Here is a 23,322-nt window from a genome sequence, read left to right on the forward strand (position 1 = left end):
CAAAGCCCCGCGCCGCCTCCCGCCCGCCCGCCAAATGGCGGCGCCCCCCTCACACGTCCCCATCCCGCCCCCCCTCCCTCCTTCCCCCGCGGGTGCCAGGCGCAGCGCTGAGGTCCGCCACGGGCCTTTATTGCCGCCCGCCCCGCGCTGCCCCGTGCTGAGGCAAAGCCGCCGGCCCCGCGCGGGCAGCCCGGGGCCGCTCCGCCCGTCCCCTGCCGTGGTCCGTCCCGTCCCGTCCCGTCCCGTCCCGTCCCGCGTCCCGGCGCCTCAGGCCGCCAGCTCCAGGCACTCCTCCAGGCTCCTCCTGACGTGCGGGGGCTGCGCGGCGGCGTGCGCCAGCAGGCTGGGCCCCATGTGTGCGAACAGGGCCCTGGACAGCTTGGCCGTGGCCGTCCGAATGCTGCCCCCGGCCCCCGGCGCGGAGCCGCCGCTGGTCGCCGCGCCCAGGAGGTGCCAGAGCACGGCCAAAACCTTCTGCTCCACGGCGTGGGGCTTCCGCGGGTACAGCTCCGCGACGAGATCTGCGCGACAGGAACAGCGCGTCAGCAGCTGCTGAAAGCTCTTCTAAAAACACAGTTCAGAAGCGACCCCCCTGCTCTGAGAGATGTTTAAAAGCACCGAGTGACAAACCGGCGTCTCCTCAGAGCGCCTGACACAGGAGTGCTGCACACAAAAACCTGTCCCTTTTCCAGCAGAACGAGTGGCCCTAACTGGGCCGGCTCTCCCTACAGGCACCTCTTCAGTCTTCTCTCAAAAATTTACACAACTGTTGATGATTTTAATTCTCTACTAGAAATAAACATGCTGTGCACTCGTACGGCATTTGGTATTTTATGGTTCTCCTCCATGTCAGAAATACCCAGTAGGTGTTTGAATTTAAGGAACAAAGTAACCTTACACTACAAATGTATGTGTATTCGATGAAGCATTTTCTCTCCTTGGACAATTACATCATGAATTCACTATTTAATTGGCACATACTTGCCTTTGTGCTAGGATGTGTGTGGACTCTTCTGACATACGTAATACAAGCTACTCAAAAAAATCCCAACAAGAGATAAACCGTTTAAAGGTTAGGTGATTAATAATTTCTGAAAGTATGCATTTAGGATCATTTCAATAATAGACCATCCACTGTAATGTTTAGTTCAATTTTATTACTATTACACAGCAAACTACTCTTAAAGTACACCTAGTTCAAGCTTACCTCCCATGAAGACATCTCTTGTTCACTTAAAACATCAAAGGAAAGTTCAACACTACTGCTAGTAATAATCCCCAATATTAAAGTATCTATGTACATTCTAAAAAACTTGTCTCTGAACTTCAGACACCTGCTTAGGAAGCAGACCATCACAAAGTCTGCCATCTCTGTGGTGCCTCTAGCTCAGCTTGCGCCTTGTCTCCTTTATGACTGAACACCAAGAAGTATTACCAAACCCCTGGGGCAATGAGAACAAAACCAACTATGAAAAGTAAAAAGGTACGGCAGTAAAATTGTGCAGCTGGTAGGAGACAGCCTTAGGGAACAGAAAAAAGCAGTCATTCTTCCTGACAGGAGTACAGGGGAGTGAGTGCTGAGAGAGGAAACAGGACTTGCAGCATGGACTTGGCTCTACGCAGACACAAATGGTCGCTCACAGGGCAGAGGGGGACCTGTGGGGACCCAAGTCACAACACAATACAATACAAAGCTGCTCAGCTTCCAACAGAATGAAACACCACAAAACAACCCTTTTTCTCTTTGGTTCCGTTCTGTATTAAAGTTATGATAAGCTTAAGCTGTTTACACCTCTTCTGGGGGAGTATCTGAATATAATCTTTTATTTTGTCAGTAATAGCTTCAATTTGCATTAGAAGGGGGTGAAATTTGAAAACTGGTGCATTGTTAACACTCACAATCTACTGTGGCAGATATACAGCCACCACCACCCTACAATGAATTTGCATAATTAGGATGGTACACAAACAAACAAACATGCAGAGCAAAACTTCACCTTACCAGCAAGCTTTTCTGTGATGTCTTGTTTTGCTTTTCCATGCAGAAACTGGGCTTTTGTGCAGAATGGTTGGAGAAGCAAGTAGTTGTCTAAATTCAAAGAACAAAACACATTAAGAATTGGAAACAGAAAATTGAACACACTGGAAATTAATACAATATTGAAAAATGTAAATAAGAACCTTACTTGTGATGTATTAACTACAAAAATCAAAACAATGTATTTTAGGGGATAAAAGCCTAAAAGATTCCCTTAACAAGCCCTAACTCCTCCTAGTCTGGTAAAATGTAGCATTTTCATTTACTGAAAATACTAACATCCTGCTCCAAAGCTAAAACAGATGAAGATGGAAAATAGCTGTGGCATACACAAATCGCTAAGAGTCTAGTTCTTTGATTCAGCAGTCGACACGCTTCTGGATGATGAGACATCTGCTATGCAAATACAACAAAACCACCTATACACTTGAGACAAGTCCAGCTAGCTGCATTTCTCTATTGAAATATGAAGATGACTTGTGTGCTTTAAAATGTGTGAGAATAAAACCAATGATGCATTACACAATGTAACGATTCAACGAAAATTATTGGAAAGAACAACTCTTTAAACTAAAAATGTAATTAATGCAATTAAAACTCTTTAAAATTAAGAGGGAGGAAATTACCTAAGTGTTGACATAGAGCCTGAATAACATTTGTGGCAGCTGCATAAATCCCTGGATTTTTGGAGTTTAGGTTGTTGTCTACCATTGCAGGAACTAACATGTTGATCACCGGAGATAAATTGTCTTTCAGCAATGGAATCATCTTGTACATTGTCTCCAAAGCAACCTGATTTACTTTACTGTTTGAGTCATGTAAGCGAGGCTTGAAAGCATCAAAGATCTGAAAAAGCATCCAAACAACATTCGTCTGAATTAATTAATACTTGAGGTGGACATTATGTTTCCTGCTTTTTTGTTACACTTCAATTGTCCATCTTAGCAAAAGATGGCTCTGATATGCAAATACTTGGGATTATTTTTTGAGCAAATAAACCAACACTCACTATTTTTATATTGTGTACGACTGAAGTGTATCCAATGTTATCTGTACTTCAGTCGTTTCTATACAATGTAAGAGGCATACTATCTGTAACTTTCAGTATGACTGAAACTTTGTGCAAGCATTTTTAACAAGACATAGTTTTATTTAGCAAAAAGAATGTCCAGTAGTATCTTTGAAATATGTTTAATTTCTGCCTTCTATAGCACATAGTGACAGTTATTATAATTATTATATAAACTCTATATTATAAACCCTAAGTGTTACTACAACATATGCAATAACATGCTAGTGTGGTTTTTTTTTTCCCTTTCAGAGGCATTAGGATTAGGTATCCTTCACATAGAGGATCTAGTCTGAACCTCCTAAAATTTGTTCATACTGTGTCTATCTCCTGTTAATTCCTAGATCAAGCTCAGTTTTAAACTTCACCTCTTTTCAAAAGGAATTTGATCTTCAAGATTTCAGTAACATCCACAGTTAAAATACTACAAAGTTTCACAGCAGTATTTCATAGATTCATAGAAAACTGCATTGTTAAGACACAGTCTTGGTTTCGCTTTCATTGTGTCTATCCTCAATTTACAACTGTTGGACCTCATCATAGTATTTTTCTCCTAAAGAACCTCTTTAAAGACAGGCTCTTTTTAAAGATACTTAGCTTAAACTGTTGTATCACAGTAAAGACCCTTCCCCACCTTCTCCTAGATACACAAAGCAGACAGAACTTGCAACTGTCTGTGAGACGGTTACAGTTTCTCAGATCTGGGGATCTTGCTCTCTTTATAACCTGTTCTAGTATTTTGATATTTTCTCCGCAGAGGCATGAAAGACTGTGCACAATATTCAGAAAATACCTCCATGTGCGCTATCTCTAAGTGAACCTCTTTCACCTTCTTCTTCCTTTTACTTCCTTTACTACCTTTGTGGCTTACATATCTCCTCTTTAAGCATGCCTGACCCTTTCCTCAAGGTTTTCCTGTTCATCAGACATTCTGATTGAAAGAGGAAACCATGAATTTTAGCAGAAAACTGTGACAGAACTTTAAAAACCTTTGAAATTAAAGGTTTTTGTACAGTTACCTTCACAATGTTTGCAACAACGAAGTCTTGATTGTTCTCTGTATCTGATAACAGCTGATTAATTCCATTTATTCGATCACGGAAGTCTTTTGCATTCAATAAACCTATAATGTCTTTAACATACTCTTCACTTTCTAGTGAATTACGAGGAGCTGCTTTTCTTGTAACTTCACGGGCTTCTGTAGTCTCTCTAAGGAAAAGGAACAGGTTGCTCAGTGAACACCAGTTGAAAGAGGAGTCTTTAATCTCAGACATTCTCTTTCCACATAAGTGCAAATATCAAAAGTAAACAAACAGAAAATCTTCTGATGAACAGGGTTTACTTTACACATAATTTGTTTTTTGTTGTTGTCGTTGTTTCAAAAAAACATCTGCTAGCAACTGTTGTTCCTGAAGTCTTAGTATACGTGCCACTCTAAATGCATGTAAGCGTATCACCCAGGAAATGCAGCAGCCCTGTGCTTCCTCATGGTTTTGTACAACAGCAGCAGGGTTTGACCTTCCCTTACACATCAACATGTCAAAAAAAAAAAAAAGTTAATATAGTTCGATTCTTCCTTCTCAAGTACTTCAAACACTGATCCCAGCCTGAGGGGCACCTAAGCAACGTGCTGTGCTGTGGTGGAAATTTAAGAACTCTTCACAGAGGATTCTGAGACAAACTTTCTGTAGCACCTGATCTTATTAGACAGTCATGAAAAGGATTTTGAAGTCTGTGGAATCGCTTTCCTGCCTACCTAAGTACCCATAAAGAAAGTATCTGCAGTAGAAGGCTGAAATTCAATGGAAGTGCAATGACGAGGTTTCAGATCTAAGCAGGAACAAATCACTTAACCAGTAACTGATGCTGGAGGAGTTTCATCACTGTTGGAAGTTCTTCAGAAAGACTGTAATGTGAAAGAGAAGTACTGTTGTGTGTCCCTGGTTAAATTAAGCAGGAGTTCAAATGTTTCAGAAGTTAAATGATGAAGAATCTAAAGTGTTGCAGCTTGACCAAACGGACAGAAAAACTCTCCCATTCTGTTAAATGAGCTTTTCTAACTAAGGAAAGTGTGATGAATCCAATCTATGTGAATTTCAGATAAGTAACCACAAGTATTCACAAGTGTCCATCCGTACTCACAGACCAGTCCGGGTGGATTCACTACCTCATTCTTAATTCACTAAGAGAAGTCTTTGATGGAAAAAGGAATAAGCATCCTTCTTGCATTTTCAAGTTCAAACCGATTAGCTCTGTGAGCAGGCCAGATGGCACCAGTTCTTGTCCTACCAGTGTATCACAGGCCCCTAACCGTACCCGAATTAAAAAGAGTCTTTGGCAGAATGCAGCAAGTAGTACATCTAAGAAAATGGACGTGCAGTTTTACATGCCAAAGCATAAATATGCTATCAAGCCTGGAACTGATTATTATTTTGAATAGTAGATGGTGTGTGAAAGAACTCTGTTTGTGACAGATACACCTTCTTAAACCTGGAGGCAGTTACAGACCCTACGAACTCTATATTCTCGAGTACAGACTTTCTGGCCTGGTTTCATTTTTTCTGTTTCTTTGTTCAGTTCAACAGAAAACCTATCAGAAGACAAAACAGAAAATAAAAGATGGAGAGAGTCTGCTGTAAAATCTTCATCATCCGCAGTTAGGATTTAACTAAATCCTTAGTTTCCAGGCAAGTGCACAAACAGACAATTTTTACTGCAGCTAGTACGAGGCATGTTGTTTGTATGGAGTTTGGACGGCAACATCCTGAGCTGATGGTGACACGGATCTACCATGAATTCCAAGTGTTTTCTGTATTGTGTGCATTTTCAGAGGCAGTCAATAAACAAATTAACTTCAAAATGCACAAAGCCATTTTAATATAAGCAATTATCCTATTTAAAAGAGTTTATTGTGACGTTTTTTTTTTCCATTTTCTTCAGGAATGTTTAACCCTGTTGTGAATGTTTGCATACTCTCTTCTTGTTGTGAGACTGTTCTCCTGGCGGCCAGCTACTAACAGGTTAAAACACTCAGGGAGATCATTACCTGTCAGTGATGCTGAGAGCATCTCTGGAAGTAGATGATGACCTTGAATGCCCAACAATACTAGTATGAGACCGTCTTCCTTTTGCTGAGGGTGTGTCTAATGGCATCTCCCCCAAACCCTGCACAAAGATGAAACCGTTCATTAATATGGCTGGTATATTCTGCAGCACTGGAGACTCTTTAGAGGCAAGTCTGAGGCATGCAAAGTATAGTAGCAAAGTACAGTTGATCCAGTGTATCTGTAAGGATTAATGATTCTATGATTCTGTGATTAAAGGCATGCACAGGTCAGGTAACAAGCACCACCTTGCTACGCTGTATTCACACGGTTACTTCTCTTCCTCTGAATACACTCCTCCCATTCTCTGTAGGTTCAATGTCCATACTTAACAATCACTAGTACAAGTTTACGTTTCTCACCTGTTAAACTAAGAGCTTTCCACATACCTTTTGACGTAGATTGCTAACAAATTCCTTAATGTAAGGCAAATCCTTGGCTGGCACATACTTTTCAAGTGTTTTATCAAAATCGGGATGATTCATCATACTGAAAAGCATCTTTCGACCATAATACCTGCAGGGCAACAGACCACGACGTATATATCTGTAAACACTGATTTGTTCTGTAAGTCTCTTGGACAATTAGACACATGCAATTTCAAAATACAGAAGCACAGGAAGATTGCTGTGTTTGTAACCAGACACCCCTTTCATCCTCCCACAAAGAAACTATGGTCAACAATCATTACTCGATCAACAACTGAGCAAATTAAAGAACGAGAACAGTCTCCTATTTCAGTGTTGAAGTATCGGCTGTCTTTAAGCCCTGCCAGTCAGACAGCATGGATCCTAGTGCTGGAATTCCCTACACGGCCTATGTAGTGCGTGGTGCCAGAACGAGTATGTCCTTTGATCCCTTCTTCCTACTGCCAAGACGGGCAGGGCTGCAGGAGGCTTTCGGGGAATTCCCATCACATGTTATCTTAACAGTCATTCTCTGCCGCTGCTGAATGACACCCACTGGGCTATGCAGAAGTTTCAGCCACCTCAAGCGTGCTTATCTTAATTATTAACTGTACTAACCTTGTTTGCTGTGAACTATCCAGTGCAAACCTGGCTATTGCAGGGAAAATCCTATCAGTGACAACTTTGGTTCCAGCCAGCATCCACTCCGGTCCCATACGTTCTACAATATCCGACATGTGCTGGGCTGTGCATCTCCTCACCGCCGCATGCAGATGGCTAAAGAGAACACAACTGCTTAGTAAAAACTCCTCACAGTAGTTCAGTAACAGTATTTATGTGCTCTACCAAATATGGTCTACAAGTATTCTTTATTATTCTTTATCACAATCTACGACTAGTGGAATACTGCAGAATACTGCAGCCTTTGAATTAATAAACTGGTAATTTTCTTCTTTTAGAATTTACTTTCTATTTTTTCTTAAAAATAATTGTGAAATACTCTAGAAAGCTCACCACAAGTTCTTTCCATCAACTTTACAAAAAACAAATCCCTGTGCTCAGAAACAAACCCCATATCTTTTATATCAATTTAAAATTAATTAAACCAGTATTCTATTGACTTCAAAAAATCTTGCAGAAGTCTGTTGAATGAAGTCATTAAATAACTATGTTGATGAAAATCAGAGAAGGCCTGGAATTAATTTTCAAACCCATTCAGCAAACTAATCGTGTATATAAATTCTGCAGTACCTGCTGATCCCACATGTTTTCAGAGCATGCAATTCTGGAGATCCAGAGTTTTCCAATTTTATTGTCATGTTTGGATTTTAGGGGCAGTTTTACTGCACGATAAATGAGGCATCTGCATGGCTCATCATTCAAAAGGAAAAATAAGCTTAAAGGAGGGAACTAAGGAAAAGAATTGATTTGGCAAGCCAAACTAGTGCCTCTCCAGCTTTTCAGATTAACATGAACACCCGGCATTCTTCCTGAATGGCTGTATTCTGTTTTAGCAGGATTTTATTTTTCTGTGGTTCCGTAGATTATCATGGCCTCATCAGACATAAAGATATCTCTAGATTAGGTTGCACAAAGTAGCTTCAATTTGCACAAAGACTAACTGGGTCTATTAAAACTGCAAAATGTGACAACTCAGAATACAGTTGAGGCTGCAAAAGCTACCCAGTTGCTTGGCAGCTGCCATGCTAAGCTCTGTGCTACGCCCTGAGCTGCTACTGAGCTACCTACTTTCAGACTAGCTTTGGCTAGAGTTCAGTACCTGCTGTTAGGTCTGTGTGGCAGCCACAGGTCTCATGAGCTTGGGAGAAGGGAAACAGTAACAGACTACCTCCTACTGTATGTACTGGCAGGAAAACAAGAACTATGAAGTTTAAAGACTTCACTGAACAAAACCATGTAAGTCCCCATTCCCCACAAATGCCTGCTGCTCATGCAAAATAGGAAATTTTGTTGTATGCATATCAGACCCTGAATTAAGCATAATTTATACACATAAGAAACACGATGTTAAAAATTCTTGTCCTGGAATCATGATCATGAGTCAAGAATCTATTCCTTGAGGTGAGTTTACAGCAGTCGTCCAGCATCTTTAGAACAGTATCTCATAAAAGCAAACAAAAATGTTTTTAATTATTCTTATTCTTGTTGGTAACAACAAAACAACTTTGTAGGTGAAGAAGACTCAGTATATAGATCTACTCAGGGTCGCAAGCATAATACTTATGATCACAGTAGGTTTGAAATGTATTTAGGAGAAAACATGTAAATTTTAAAAGGTCTTACGAATCATAAAAAGCAGGTAATGCATACCTGTTAACTTGAATACTGAAGTAATGAATACAAGAAAAGTGTAGGACAAATTTAGAACATGCATCTTTTCTGTAATTATGCAGTTGTATCAATCACAACCTGTCCATTCTGTCCTGAGGACACGTATCATTTTTCTCCCAAATTTCCACTTTGCAAGATAATTGTCATAATCATTGCTACAGTCTCTAGAGATGATAGCTCCATATATGACACGTGGGCTTTGTTGCTAATATGGCCAGAGTTTCCTGAAGCCAGTATTAGAGAATTTGTAACTCACAGTGCTATTTAGGCCATCCACTGATGTGTCATGCATTAAAGACATACTGTACTCCATGATTCAGTCACTGTTTTCACCAAAGGCTTCTTAGCTGTGAAGAAATTAATCCCTGCTTCAAATGCTATATTCAGACTCAGAGTTCAGATCATTCTGATGCCTTATGTATCTGAACATGTATCTGAGTACACAAAGTGGAGGGTTCAAATTTTTACAGGTCTCATAAGGATAGTCAGTGTGTTTGAATCTGCCACTGAAAATACGGAGATCAGATTTCACCAATTATGATCATGAGTATTGCTTAGCCCAGGATTTATGAAAAAGCGATGGGAGTACCTAAACAGGTAATGGCTGGACTATTTCATACGGCTTCTGAGATAAAGCAATGCACAATCACTGTCTGCTGCTCTTAAATTCCCAGAAATGACTACATGCAGGCACGTTTCTTAAATAATTTAAATCTCAAGGCTGATATTTGCCTTTCAGTTTAAAGTTCACATAATTGAAGTATGGTTTTCACTGGCTTTCAGGAGACAGAATCAATACATTCCAGAACAACCAGCTTCCCAGGAAACAAAACAGGAAACAAACTACGTTTGGAATAGCAGTTCTGAATTCAGACTCACTCTCAGGATTTCTAGCTACGCAGTAAATCTAAGGATTGATTTATAATGCAGAATCTAAAATATTTAATGGAAAGAATAGGTTACAAGAAATTCTTACCTACCTAAGTGATGACAGGTACAAGAGAGATTAAATACAAGTAGGTATACAGCTAGTATACTGAAATGCCTAATGGCTTGATTAAGTATTTCTATTACAAGCAATGAGGATATAAAAAGAACAAAGCAACATACTTAACAGGTAAAGTGAAAGACAAGAATTTAACTTCTAACATAGCATGAAGTAAGCTGGAGGTTAGGATCAAACCATGAAACCAGAAATGGAAGCTTGTCATGTTTGAAGCAGACAAGAAAAAAACGGTCACCGCCACTGCAAAGGAAACTGAGATGCAGACAAAAAAAGACTATTAACCAGCTAAGTCTAGAGAAGAACATGAAATCAGCCAAGATGGTTGCAGCTCGAGAATTTTAAGCCGTAGATCAGGTTTCTAAAGAAAAATTAGTGCTGAAGGACTGAAGAAGACAGGCATTTGATCGCAGAACAAAAGGCAAATGAGAATGCCAGGTGAGCTTTATTAGAGAAAGACAAATAGCAGTTTCTTAAGAATATTATCTTAACATTGAATAAAATTACTGAAGACTTGCAAAACCACTGGAAAACATACCAAGCTCCAAAACTGACAACCAACTTTTTAGTTAATGTAGAGAAACAAACATGGGGATTACATTTTACTTTTATGATAACAAACATTGCCGTGGGCAGAAGCTTTGCACAGCTGACTTACTATATTTTCTGTTATATTTGGATTTTTTAATGACTATAATTGATATATTTAATCTATTCACAAGTTATTTCTTTATAAAGTCTTTGTAATTATTACCTTTGCCCTCCATTTATAAGAGAACAAAGTGCACGTGCTGGAGTCACATTATTAACCATAGCCTTCAGTGCTTTGTCTACCTCTTCCCTTATAAATGTGTTGGATTCACCAGCTTTGTGCAAAAGGACTTTTACTGTATTATCTAGTTCTTGATCCATGCTCTTTTTCAGGTGGGTGAACAAATCCCCTAAACAGACCACAGCAGCTCGAGAAACACCTGAGCGTAAATTCTTGACCTGCACACAGGAAAAACCCAAACAAACAATGAATAATGTTTATAAAATATATTTAGAAATAAGTAAATCTTAATGTTTCCCTTTCTAAGTATTAAATAACTTTATAAGCAACTGAGAAATACATTTCTAATGTGATTTACAATGTGCAAGAATAAAAATACATACACACAAAAATATTTGAAAATTACGATGTAAATTTTTTCAGTCTCTTAGCAAATCAAATAAACTGTTGGAATCTGAAGTATGAGAGCTGCTTTGCTGAACTACAAAGTCATCCCTTTGAGACTGTCCAACAGAGGAAAACTAATCACAGGTTAACATACCATTTCACTTTAGTGTATCTCAGAGCTATAAAATACATATAAACACATATAGCCAGTGAAATGTTCTGCTAGTAAAATTTAACCTCTTGAGCCACAGCCAGACTTGTTTCATGTAGCTTTACAGTCAGAATAGCTGCATGGTAGGCAGACAAACATCTAACAAAGTTCAGACCTTCAATCTTCTTCTCCCTATGTAAAGAAAACATTTAAAATCAAAACACTTGCAAATTTCTCATTAAAACAAACAAACAAAAACAACAACAACAACAAACAGAATTCTAAGGAACCAAATAGCAAACAAATGAGATTGTAAAACAAAGCAGTAACATAACATGGGAAATTCTTTCAAAGTCAGTCTACCTTTTAATGTATTTGTAGGACTATTTTAAGATAATATTCTCTAAATTCTACCCTTTAATTCTGTCCACAGCTTGCAGTATGGCAGTTAAAGGATTACTTTCCTTCCCAAAGTAAAAAAAGAAATGGCATTGTTACCCCATTCTGTCTGTTAGAGAAGTAGTGAAGCCTTATATTGCACAAGAAATGACAAGAAGGTATTCTAAAGGTTTCTGAAAGCTTGGATATTAGGCCTCAATTTATAGCATTGACAGCTTAATTTAGATTTGGACTAAAAAAACACTTTTCTTTTCTTTTCTTTTCTTTTCTTTTCTTTTCTTTTCTTTTCTTTTCTTTTCTTTTCTTTTCTTTTCTTTTCTTTTCTTTTCTTTTCTTTTCTTTTCTTTTCTTTTCTTTTCTTTTCTTTTCTTTTCTTTTCTTTTCTTTTCTTTTCTTTTCTTTTCTCATATATCAATTGCAACCCTTCTTCATTTTTGATGTTATCTTCATTTTGCTATATTTTTAAAAGTAAGATATGAAAATAAATGCCTTACACATTACGTTCAGGTTGTAGATAGATGTTTGTACTTACCAGTCATCATCAGTTAAAAGTACCAGCGCTTCTGTCAGTGCCGTTTCTGGTTTTGAAAAGGGCTGCAGTTCTGATGGATCCATTATTTCTGGACTATGAGTGACTGATGGGGTCCGGTCTTTATAGCGTCCTCGTGGCCCAAGAGAAATTTCATCTGCAAAGTCACAAAACATATCAAATAATTAGTATAATCTCAAAAAGACAATTCATTCAAAGAAAGGAAATAAAAGAAAGTTTGAGGTATATTTAGATTGCTGCTACTAGTGACCAGGTTTTCAAAAAGACAGTTTTCCCAGTTAGATCCCCAATCATTCGGTACACATGAATACTTTTATTTTTTTTATACAACTATCACTTTACAAAGTCATAAACACAAATGTAGTAGTGAGTTTTTTAAACGTAAAAACAGATGTACAACTTGCTAAAGCACAGCGCAGTAAGACATAGTATAGTAAAACTTAAAGAGCCACTTGAGAAATTCTGAAGAATTTTCTGACCATCATCAGTATACATGTCTATTCTGAAAAGATTTCTACGGTGTTATTTTAAAGGCATCTGAGTGACAAAACATATCCAGAAATGTTTTTCTTGGAGAGAGAAGGAGTTGGAAGAGAAGCAATTTGTCATTAATACATTACATCATTTAAGTTTTTAAGCAAAGAAAAAACCCTCTCATGTTGCAAACACCTTCCTAACAGATTTTAGATGAAAAATGTTTCAAGAGGGCAGTGATGAAATCAAATCCTCTTCACACTTACCCCTAAAGTAGTAATTTTCCAGATCATCTCAGGAGAATCGATCGTACAAATAAGTCATATTAAACCTGATTATATTTTGGAACTCTCCTACTCCGCATATCCAAATATTTTAACAGTCTTTACATTTATTTTAATGTAACAGCTTACCAGAATCTAGCAAGGCTGAACATTTAGTTTTCTTCAAACTGGATGTTCTTTTAAATGAAGGATTCAAGGCAACATTTTCTAATGACAACGATACATTTCTTGATGATGCTAGTATATCCCCACAGAGATTTAACTCTAAAAAATAAAAGGAAATGTCCAAATCACAACAACAAATCAGAAAATAGGAAAATAACCCTAGTGCTTTCAATCCGAGTTTGTTTTTTGACATTTTTATTAATTACAGTGTTTCAAATGTTTCCTACAAGTACTTTACTCTCCACCATTTGTATTATAATGCAAATGACTAAAAATAAACTGCTGTGTAAAATTAATTCTAGCAATACCTTACGTCATAGTACACAGTCATAATTTTTAGTAATTATCATAGAATTTCAATTTCAACTTCAGCAGCATTTAATAGCATTTTATTTAAGACAAAAACTAATGCTCACTTTCTGTTGTCGTTTTCTCTGGTTCATTTAGTTTAAGTCTTTCCCAAGATTTTTCTTCCTTTTCTTCAAGGTCTTTGACTTCCTGATGTTCTTTGTGATTTTGTTCTTTTCCTTCTTTTTTCTTCTGCCGCATCTTATCCTGGACAGATTTTGACAAGGCCACTTTTATCTGCAGAAAATAATGCACCCATTACGATATGCAATATAATATAATGCATAAACTACCCAATAGCTTATTACCCAGTTCTTGGTATTGTCTAAGGTAAGCATGGACAACTTCTATTTTTGCCATCATTTTACAGAGTAAAAGAAAATTGTTCACATGAATATTAAATTCAATCCTGAAAAGAGCTGAATGCGCTTTCTGCATGATAAGTAGCTCTATGGGCAAAGTCAAGCAACATTCCGTGTTTAAAGTTTTAAGGGAAATAATCTTTTTTCTCTAAAATATCTGAATAGTTAGAGAACTAAGGTCTACAAGAAAAGGTCTTCCATTTCTCTGGCAGCCTTGTGTAGTTTTCTAAAAATTTAAGTAACAAATATACAGTCTGGGCTAACTCACATTTAAGCACACAGGCTTTTTAAAGCAATGGCCTTTAGCAGTGTTACCTGATCCTTTTCTCTTGTATGTTTAAGATGCCCACAGTTTCCCATTAAATCTTAATAACATTTAATACATTTGAATTCGATCTCTCCAAGTATTCCTATATTCAGTGGCAAATAGAAAATTTAAACATTTTGTCATTAACTTAAAACTTTAATCATGTTAAAATGTTATTTTATATGCTTTCAGATAGACTTGTGATTGTCATTTCATTTTTTTTTAATTTATGTCACTACTTCATTAGACAAATCTTGTTCCATGTTATAACAAATGAAACCGTACTATGGGACAGATATCCCAGACACTACGTTTTACAAGTCATATTAATGGAGCTAGACTAACACTACAAACGTTCATCCAGAAAACAAGACATGATCAAAGGCAGCCAGGTCCTCCTCCTACATTTCTATGTGCTTTGGGAGTGAGAGAAGAGGACATTTTCCATCTCCACTCCATCCTGCAGCCCTTCTCCCAGAGACTTCAAGTTAGGTGGGAAGCTTCCGACACAGCAATTTGCCACTATAAAATATCCAGGTTGAACCAGAAGAAAAAGCAGGGGGAAGCACATTGGTGGCTACAGCCTCATTTCATACATGCGGGGAGCCTTAGTGCCTAAGTGCACTAAAATAGGTTTAACTCAGACCATTAGCCTACAGAATTAGGCAGGAAGTGATTTTTTTTTTCAGTCATTGCATCCCCAGTGGATACAGAGGTACCTACACAAAGAAGAACAGCTTCCATAAGAGAGACAAAAGATTTTAAAGTCTAGTTGTTAATCACTCATCCAGAATATCAAAAACACAGTTAAATGCCCTGCTCCAATCCCTTGAAAGCGGGCCTTGAGCAATTACTGAGCTGCTAGAAAATATTGGTGGATCTGTACAGTGTTTAAAGAGATCCTCTTTTTTTTTTTTTTAATTCTAAAATATCACTGAATTACAGAAACACTTGATGCAGTTCACGTGACTTGGTATCAACAGTATTGGTAGTTGGTGTCATTTGTAATAGCCCGTTTGAGATGTGAACACAAGTTCCCTAGTGACTATGCCAGCCAAGAAGTTCAGATTTATTTCCTGTGGCGTTACCAATCAACAAATGACATCACACTGCTGTCTCATTTAAACTGCATGGACATGCTGCAAGAAGTCACATTACAATTTTTATTTAAAATTTGATAGAAAAATAACACTGAATGACAAGAAACGTTTTAGGTTTAATATAAAATTCCGCAAACATCAGAAAAGAGCAGATGTGCTTTCATTGCTGTTTGCAAAATGGTTAAATAAGCAGTCAGAGCAAAAATTTGCACACAATCAACCAGATGTTCACGAATGTGTTCTCATTGTTAATCCAGATTTAGTCTTCACCACATAATGGAACTCGATCAGTAACAGGATAAAAGGATTTAGGCTGGACCAGATGATCTTAGATGTCTTTTCCAACCCAATAGATTCTATGATTTGTATTCTGCTGCACGTCACCTGAGCTATGAATTGATGCATTTTAACTGAACTCATTTACCATACCATAGAGTCCAAAATTGTATTCACCTGTATTGATACGTATTAAAAGAGGAAGCGAGACAGTAAAATAGTCCTGAAATCTTACCTCTTTCTCATTTTCAGCGTGGAAATGAGAAGCACTGCTATGCTGGATGCTTCTCCTACAGATCCCTGAGGATGGCTCAGTCTCCTGTTTGACAGATTGGTCGTCTCCATTCTCTGCACATGTTATGGACTGGCTATGTGTTTGAGCAGAAGAAGGACTTCCAAAAACACCTGAAAAGCATACTGGGTTGTGCCCTTACCAAAGTAATTATTTTATTCATCCTAACTGAGCAAAAACTAAAGCAAAACAAAATTAATTCCATTAAATAAAAACATTGCTCTTGTCCTATTAGTGCCAATTTCCCCCCAGAGGTAATCTTACCTTATTCTCCCATGCAGGATGGATGCACGTACATGAGTGCACACTAGGCTAGATGCGAAAACTAACCTTCATAATCTGCTTCCATTCTTTCTTGTTGGAATGGAATTGCATAACCCAGTAAGTGCAAACCTTTCAAGCATAACTCTTTTACTTCCATTTAAACTGAAGAGAGTTAACAATCTAAAATGTTTTAGGGAATCTATTTCTCTTTTTCCCTCTTCAGAAAGTACATTTTCCCTCATTTTAAAAATATGAGATATGGGAGCTAAGTTTGTTTTTTTTATACCAACGATTTTACCAACCTTTACCAACGATTACGACTGCATCTTCAGACAAGACACTTGGCGAAATGAAATCTAGGTCGTTCATCTGTTGAAAACCAGATGTTGACCCTGCAAAAACTAAAAAAAGGAAAAAAAAATCACCCACTGTACATCAGGTAGTTTACCCTTTGGCACATGTTTCATTCTTCTAAAATGTCATCATTCACTGATATCTGAATTTATTATTTTTAAGAATCAGTTTATTTTCAAGTTACTGAAGTTAACAGGATTCACTGAACATCAGTCACCTCAAAATATTGAAAAGCATATAGTAAAAAGGATTTCTGCCAAAGGACAGTGAAGAAAACCAAAGTTTCTAAAAGGAGGTTAAATCCTTTAAATCAACTGGTTCCACTGGGGAAAACAAGAAAAAAAAAAGTTTGAACTCACTTATTGGAAGTATAGAACTGTTTCTTAATTAATTCAGCACAACTTAATCAAAACAGAATTTGCTAAAATATTTTTTCCAAGCAGCACTTAATGTTGTTTACCATATAACTATCAGCTCCTCAGATTCTTCACTGAAGTGGATGGGATATTACGTATACATATTTATTGGCTACACTAATTGCAAATAAAAAGTGATGATTTGTGACAAAGATCACCATTTGTTTTTGCTATTTAACCTGAATAATCTGAAATTTCTAAACAGAAAAGATGGTTTAGGAAAGCGTGACTGCATTCTAGAAAGTGCATAAATAAAATGACTGGGCCACTGAAAAATCTCAGTTGAGGAACGTTCGGTTAAAGTGACAGCCCTATGCTTACATCCACAGCTGCTGTTAAATCTCTAACCGTTGTAGGCACCAGGCACACAGAACCTGGAAGAGCCCTCTACCAGGCGAGTGTGCAGCTCAAGCATTTGGGGCTCTTGAAAGGTCTGTTATACTTTCTGCCCTCATCTCACTCTTTAATTTGCCAAAAATAATTTCAGGCAAGATTATGACAGGTGCCTCTTTACCTTACAAAGTATCTGATTCTGTGGTTTTGGTTTTGGAGCTCTCCTTTTTATGCTTTATGAGAAAAAACATCAAGTGAAAAGGTTTCTCTTGAATGTTTTATTTTGTCCTCACACAAAGACTATCATTGGCATCTGAATGTTCCAAGTTTTGAAAACTGTCAAAATTGGTGTTTTGGGGGTTTTCTTGAATACAATCTTGAGACTTCATAAGCTATTTTCTCTTAGACCATAACTGAAAGTGCATCAAATGCTGAATCCTCTTTGGAACCTACCCATATATCAGGACCTTCTGTTCTAAACTCAGGTTCCAGCCTGAAAAATTTATGAATTTTCATTTCACGGTTGTCATAGGTTAAGCAGGTAATGACAAGAAAAAATGAAGGGGGGTGGTTTAACAAATCTGATCATATACTCTACTTGGACTGCTCAGCTTTAAATGTTTCACACAAAGTAGCACTTCGCCATTTCTATAGAACCTTGAGAACAGACAATTCTATCTATTTAATGTTGATATGTGGAAAATTGGTAGTTAATTTTTTATTTGCCACAAAAACATAGTTACCTGATGTCTATTTTAGCCACTGGGAGATCTGAACAAGAGGGAGCAAAACAATGTGCTCCTAAAGCTTCCACATTTTAGTTTTGATGGTCAAAAAAAAAAAAAAAAGAACAAAACCTCTATTCTAACAAGCTTATATTTGCAAAATACATCTAGTAGCTCTAGTATGTTCTGACTATTGAAATGACACAGCTAAATGTGAAATATAAAGTATACTGACTTAAGTTCCTTAATTTTACCAGCAAACAACAGAGCAACTTAAAAACACAAACTTTTAGAGCTCTTTATGTAGTAAGATTGAAATAATATCTTGGCCCTTTTTTCATGGTTTGTACTATCTCTCAATTTTTAGTTTTAATTTAACTTGCACTCTGATTTTAATTAATGACCAAAAAAACCCTACCAAAATCATTAGAATAAGTATAAAAACTAGAGTATAGAAAAACACATTAAACACCTTGAAATGCATTTTCTATAAAAGCTTCTCTAAAGGTTTTTAAAAAAAGCTACACATGGCCTCATTTTTTTGGCCATAAACCAGAGCTCTGATGAACAGTAATATAGCAAACTCACAAACCTTTTGAATGCCTAAAATTTCTTTGTTGTTCCATATTTTGACTTTTAAAACCAGTTCGTGACACTTCTTTTTGCTTCTTGTCCTCATAATCTCCACATCCATTGCCACAGTTCAGACGCTGGCCGACTATGCTAACTTTAGAAGTCCCTTTATCATCAAATGCTAGCCATGGAAAAGGAAAAAAATCAAGGATTAAAAACAAACTTGAAGTATACTTCTGGTATACTACAGGATTCTCAGAAAGTTACATTTTCAGAGACTCTCAGACTTTTTTTATGCATACAGTATGAGCATTTTGACAAAGATGCTCAGGCTCTGTTCATCTTTTACATGCAAAGTTTTTCAACTGCAGATAAACCCAAGTTTCAAACCAAACTCAAAGCCTGAAAAATTGTTTTTCTTTTAAAGTCTTTAAAATATGAACAATGAATATTAATTCATTACTGAAAGCAAAACTAAGTCATAAGTGAACTGAGTGAAAATACTAAAATACTATCTAAAAACACAAGAAATCCTTCCATTTACATAAGCTAGAAGTCATGAAACACATTTTTATGTTACAATCATTATCGATCGAAACCGAGCATTCAGTGCATGACTGATGCAACTTGGTAATCCCAGCAAGTGGCGTGCTCCAGGCTTCTTCCTTAGCGAGGACAGCCAGTGTGCGCTTCTGCTCCCTGTGGCCAGACTCGCTGCGGCTGGCCTGGAGGCACCGATGTATTTTCCTGTTTATGCCCATCTGTCTTGAAGTCTTAACCTGGTGGCTGTCAGTGTCAACCTGACTGTGCCCACGTGGGATCAAGAGCCCTACTGAAATCCTTAAAAGGTCTCCTCTGTTCCCTTTTCAGCTAAGAACTTGGACTGGAACAGACTGCTACGTTCTCACAGGGGACGGAAACCAAAGGGAACGTTATGTTGTGGGATCCTTGGCAGTAAGGCTCTTCCAGCAAGGAGAACTACAGAATGTGCCCTAAGATCTGGGCTGCTGTGAGGTGCTCTGGAAAATGACGGCTAGGTCCCCGTAAGGTCCAAGAACTCAGTCCAGTGTAGGGCCACAAAGATGATGAAGTGACTGGAAGACCTCTCCTGTGAGGAACAACGGGGAGATGGGACTGTTTAGCCTAGACAAGAAAAGGCTCAAGGGGGATCCCAGCAATGTCCATGACCACCTGCAGGAGGGAGCCGAGAGGCCGGAGCCAGGCCCAGAGGCCGCGGGCCCAGCGCGGAGCCCCAGCGGCTCCCCCTGCCCCTCAGGCAGCACTGCTGGGCCGGGCGGGTGCCGGAGCCCTGGCACAGGCTGCCCAGAGGGGCCGGGGGCTCCTCGGGGACAGCTCCAGCAGCCGCCTGGCCGTGGGGCTGGGCACCCTGCTGGGGGGCCCTGCTGGGGCTGGGGGGGCACAGGGGCACCCAGAGGTGCTCCAGCCCCAGCCACGTGTGATGCTGTGATTCTGTGAACTCCTTCACCATGAATTTCTGCACTGCCCCCATGAAGTCTCATTGTCACAGCGTTTCATATATCAAAATTAAGACCTGGTATGTCAGGACTGCACCACTACTTGCTTTGAGTATTTGGTACAACAGCACCCTCTGGCCTCTGAAACTGTCAAGGGCCCGGGGAAAGATGTGGTGCAGGCCTGACAGCAGGCAGACAGGTTTTCAAGGTGTCAACTGCTGAAATGTGCGCAAGCTTAAATGTTACAGAAAAGATTTGGGAAGTAAGAAACATCTAAGAGATGTCACTCTTTCTACTATAACAAATCTAAGAGAAGGTGATAAAATTCATCACAGAGAAACACCTGAAGCAGTATGAGATCAACTGGAAAAAAAATTAAAGATATGTGAGGGTTGAAAAAGTTTCCAGAAGAACAGAGAAGAGTTAAGTAAGTTAAAAAAGTTAAAAAGAATTAAGAGTTAAGTAAGTGTTACACTCTTAAAAAATATATATTGAAGGAAGAGCCAGGAAACAACTGATGATATGCTGGGGCAATCATACGCTGGGGCTTCCAGGACGGTGCCAGGGCAAATAATGGATTTGGAAGTACCCATCAGAAAACACTGTGATCAGAGAAATCTGCTCTCCTTTTATGACACAGCAGCAGACCTCGTGGGCAGGAAAGAAGGTAGAGATGCCATATGTCATCCTAGACATATGTGTTCGGAGTAGTTACCGAGAGCTTCATTCTACAAATGGAGATACATATAAAGCAGGGTTCTGCTGCAGTCTGTTTTGAACCGTGTATTATCCAGTATTTTGCCCAAACAGGCTGTGTGTATGCCAAATTCAAACAAAGGACAGCAAGTGGGAAAAATTGACACATGCTTGAGGACAGGATCTGAATTCAAGAAGCTGATGATAAAGTAGAATAAGGATCCAAGAAGAACCAGTATGCAATTCAAAAGAAGTACAAGATTGTACAGGTAGGAAAGGACTAATTTTGCATGTTGTACAACAACATAACCATAACTATCTTGCCTAAGTTTTCTAGACTTCCTCTGCAATCAACAGAGAGATACGTCCGGGGACAGCTCTTCACACATTAAAGTAGATGTCTTACATGGGCCAGACACATCACTCTCTGTAGAAGCATCCCTCCCTCCCCTCTCATGAATATTTACGCTAGAAGGCAAAACAAATGTCTGCACTTCAGAGCACTTCCATTAGGCAAGATGAACCCCAGCTATAGGTACAAATAATCAGACATATAAAGACAGGGTGGGAATTAAGTGGAGAACAGATAAACATTATACAGTGATATACATGAAGGTACATGAAATAGTCTTTACACTCCTTTCAACAGTAAGTGCATAACAGGTATTGTACAGATATTGCATTTCAGGAAAGAGGTAGATCTGTTGAAAACAGCTTAGCTGATGGCAGTTAAAAAGTCCAGAAAGTTTGAACTAAGAAGGAAAGCTAGAAAAAAATGGGAGTTAATCAGAGGACAGAAGACAAAAGGGAGGAATAAAAAAGGAATAATCTTCTGATACATAAAAGGTAGTTGCTTGAATCAAGAAAATATTCCAATTCTTTGAATTAAAATCAAAAAGTAAAGAGATTAAATTACAGCAAGGTAGATCTAGGTTCAATATTATGAAAAAAACAAAAAAAAAACCCTTTCACCTGATGAGAACAGTTAAATGCCAACCTGATTTTTAGAAATTCTCCAAGTTCCTGTGTAAAAAATTGAGCTTTTTGAGATTTGACCTGTGAGATGGACCAAGCCCATCTATCTTCCAGTAGTGGAAGCAAAGGACTCTTCTTTACCAGTTAACTGTACGTGTATTATGATGTTGACCTTATCAGTAAAGCATGTTGTCAGCTCTTCACAGGAGGTCCATTCCAGCTGATTCCAGCTGTCTATTCCAGCTGATTAACTTGTTCAGTACGTAAAATAAATGTGTTGCTCATTATTTTACACCAAACTTCAATTTCTCACAGAAGCTCTTTCATATAATGAATATCATTAACCACAATACGTATTACTACGTACGTGCAGTATTTGCTTTCTGACTTAAGCTGTTACTTGACAAACCTACTTTCTAATTTATCCCAAGAAAAAATGAGTGGCTTTATTTAAAATGAGGAGCAATTACTTAAATTAATGAAAAAGGATCATCAATATCAGTCTTGACTATTATTCATTGATTATGATGGTTTTGTGAATTCAGGCCTTTAAGATGCCCTCCTATCTCAATCACACAAAGCTTTGTAAGCTTCCTGGAAAAAATCACGGCTGCTGAGGCTGAAGGAGGGTGCATCAGAGCAGTCACAGAATCACAGAATCGTAGGGGTTGGAAGGGACCTCAAGAGATCATCGGGTCCAACCCCCCTGCCAAAGCAGGTTCCCTAGAGCAGGTTGCCCAGGTAGTCACTGGGAAAAAAGGTCAGAAAAGAACTTTGTGGACATGGCTCCCACTGTTCCTTTTCTCTAAGGAAATATCTCCTTCTACTTGAACCAAAATTGATTAAACATACAAAATCATAAACAATTGATTTCTGCCCTTGACAGAAATCTGTAGTTACCTGTTGTTCACTATAAGCATAAAATTGAACAGCATCACTTAACTTCAATTTCCTACCAGGAAATTAACTGCTTGCAACCTTTTGACCCTTCCCACTCTTATCTGTTGGTGTCCAAGGAATTTTCGAGCAATACAGTTTTGAATTTTGAAGTGCAGGTACTCACATGCACTGTTTGCATTAACATATTTTATCTTGACGTAGTAAAGAAGAAACCTTAAGCTCCTCCTTTCCTTCTGTACCACAGTATAATCTCATCTTGACCAAATAGTGTCTAGCAATTACCTTTTCTTAACTGCTTAAGGGACACGAGCTCATTGAACAAATAAGAACACTCAAAGTCAAATCAACTGATTATTCTGTCACATCAGTGAAGCAGGATATATACATTCATAAGCACAGTGAAATACCTGTGCTTGAGTTATGTTCTGCCACATTTGCGTCTCTGTTTCTTGCTGAAGATACTCTTGCAGGCTGCGATTTACTGCCAAGCAGTGGAAAGGTGTCTGACCTGTTACAATACAAAACACATTTTGTAAATACAATTCTACACACTAGTCAGAGCCCAACTAAATAATACTTTCTAGCAAAGACATCAATAGATTTCAGTTTTTCCTCCCCAGTGTACCTCGTGGACAAATATTTCCAGAACACTTCTGCAAGTGCTCACACTGAGTAGAAAAAGAAAATGAATTCAGCAGAAATAATTTGATGAGCAGGTCCATTATAAAGAACAGCATAAAGACAACCTTAAAAGTAATCTTTACACTACGA

General features: G+C 38.4%; 1 protein-coding gene across 2 annotated transcripts in view; it reads right to left on the bottom strand.

Annotated features, from left to right (window-relative positions):
* Positions 1–93: 93 nt before the first annotated feature.
* The window catches only part of TOGARAM1 (TOG array regulator of axonemal microtubules 1), a 43,610-nt gene continuing 20,381 nt past the window's right edge, over positions 94–23,322 (bottom strand). Inside the window, exons 7-22 of one of the 2 annotated variants that reach the window (XM_013199405.3) lie at positions 22,959–23,059; positions 18,525–18,686; positions 16,407–16,505; positions 15,784–15,953; positions 13,572–13,740; positions 13,120–13,254; positions 12,215–12,368; positions 11,370–11,475; positions 10,728–10,963; positions 7,237–7,395; positions 6,601–6,727; positions 6,154–6,272; positions 4,127–4,316; positions 2,665–2,884; positions 2,003–2,089; positions 94–521 (exon numbers count right to left, since the gene is read on the bottom strand). In XM_013199405.3, coding sequence (XP_013054859.3) covers positions 268–521; positions 2,003–2,089; positions 2,665–2,884; positions 4,127–4,316; positions 6,154–6,272; positions 6,601–6,727; positions 7,237–7,395; positions 10,728–10,963; positions 11,370–11,475; positions 12,215–12,368; positions 13,120–13,254; positions 13,572–13,740; positions 15,784–15,953; positions 16,407–16,505; positions 18,525–18,686; positions 22,959–23,059 — 2,488 coding nt within the window. In that variant the 3' untranslated portion in view covers positions 94–267. Of the gene's footprint in view, positions 522–1,137; positions 1,657–2,002; positions 2,090–2,664; positions 2,885–4,126; positions 4,317–6,153; positions 6,273–6,600; positions 6,728–7,236; positions 7,396–10,727; positions 10,964–11,369; positions 11,476–12,214; positions 12,369–13,119; positions 13,255–13,571; positions 13,741–15,783; positions 15,954–16,406; positions 16,506–18,524; positions 18,687–22,958; positions 23,060–23,322 lie in introns of those variants that run through there. The other variant, XM_066998785.1, reaches the window with a different exon arrangement.

The sequence above is a fragment of the Anser cygnoides genome, chromosome 5, assembly GCF_040182565.1.
Source record: "Anser cygnoides isolate HZ-2024a breed goose chromosome 5, Taihu_goose_T2T_genome, whole genome shotgun sequence".
Lineage (NCBI taxonomy): Eukaryota > Metazoa > Chordata > Aves > Anseriformes > Anatidae > Anser > Anser cygnoides.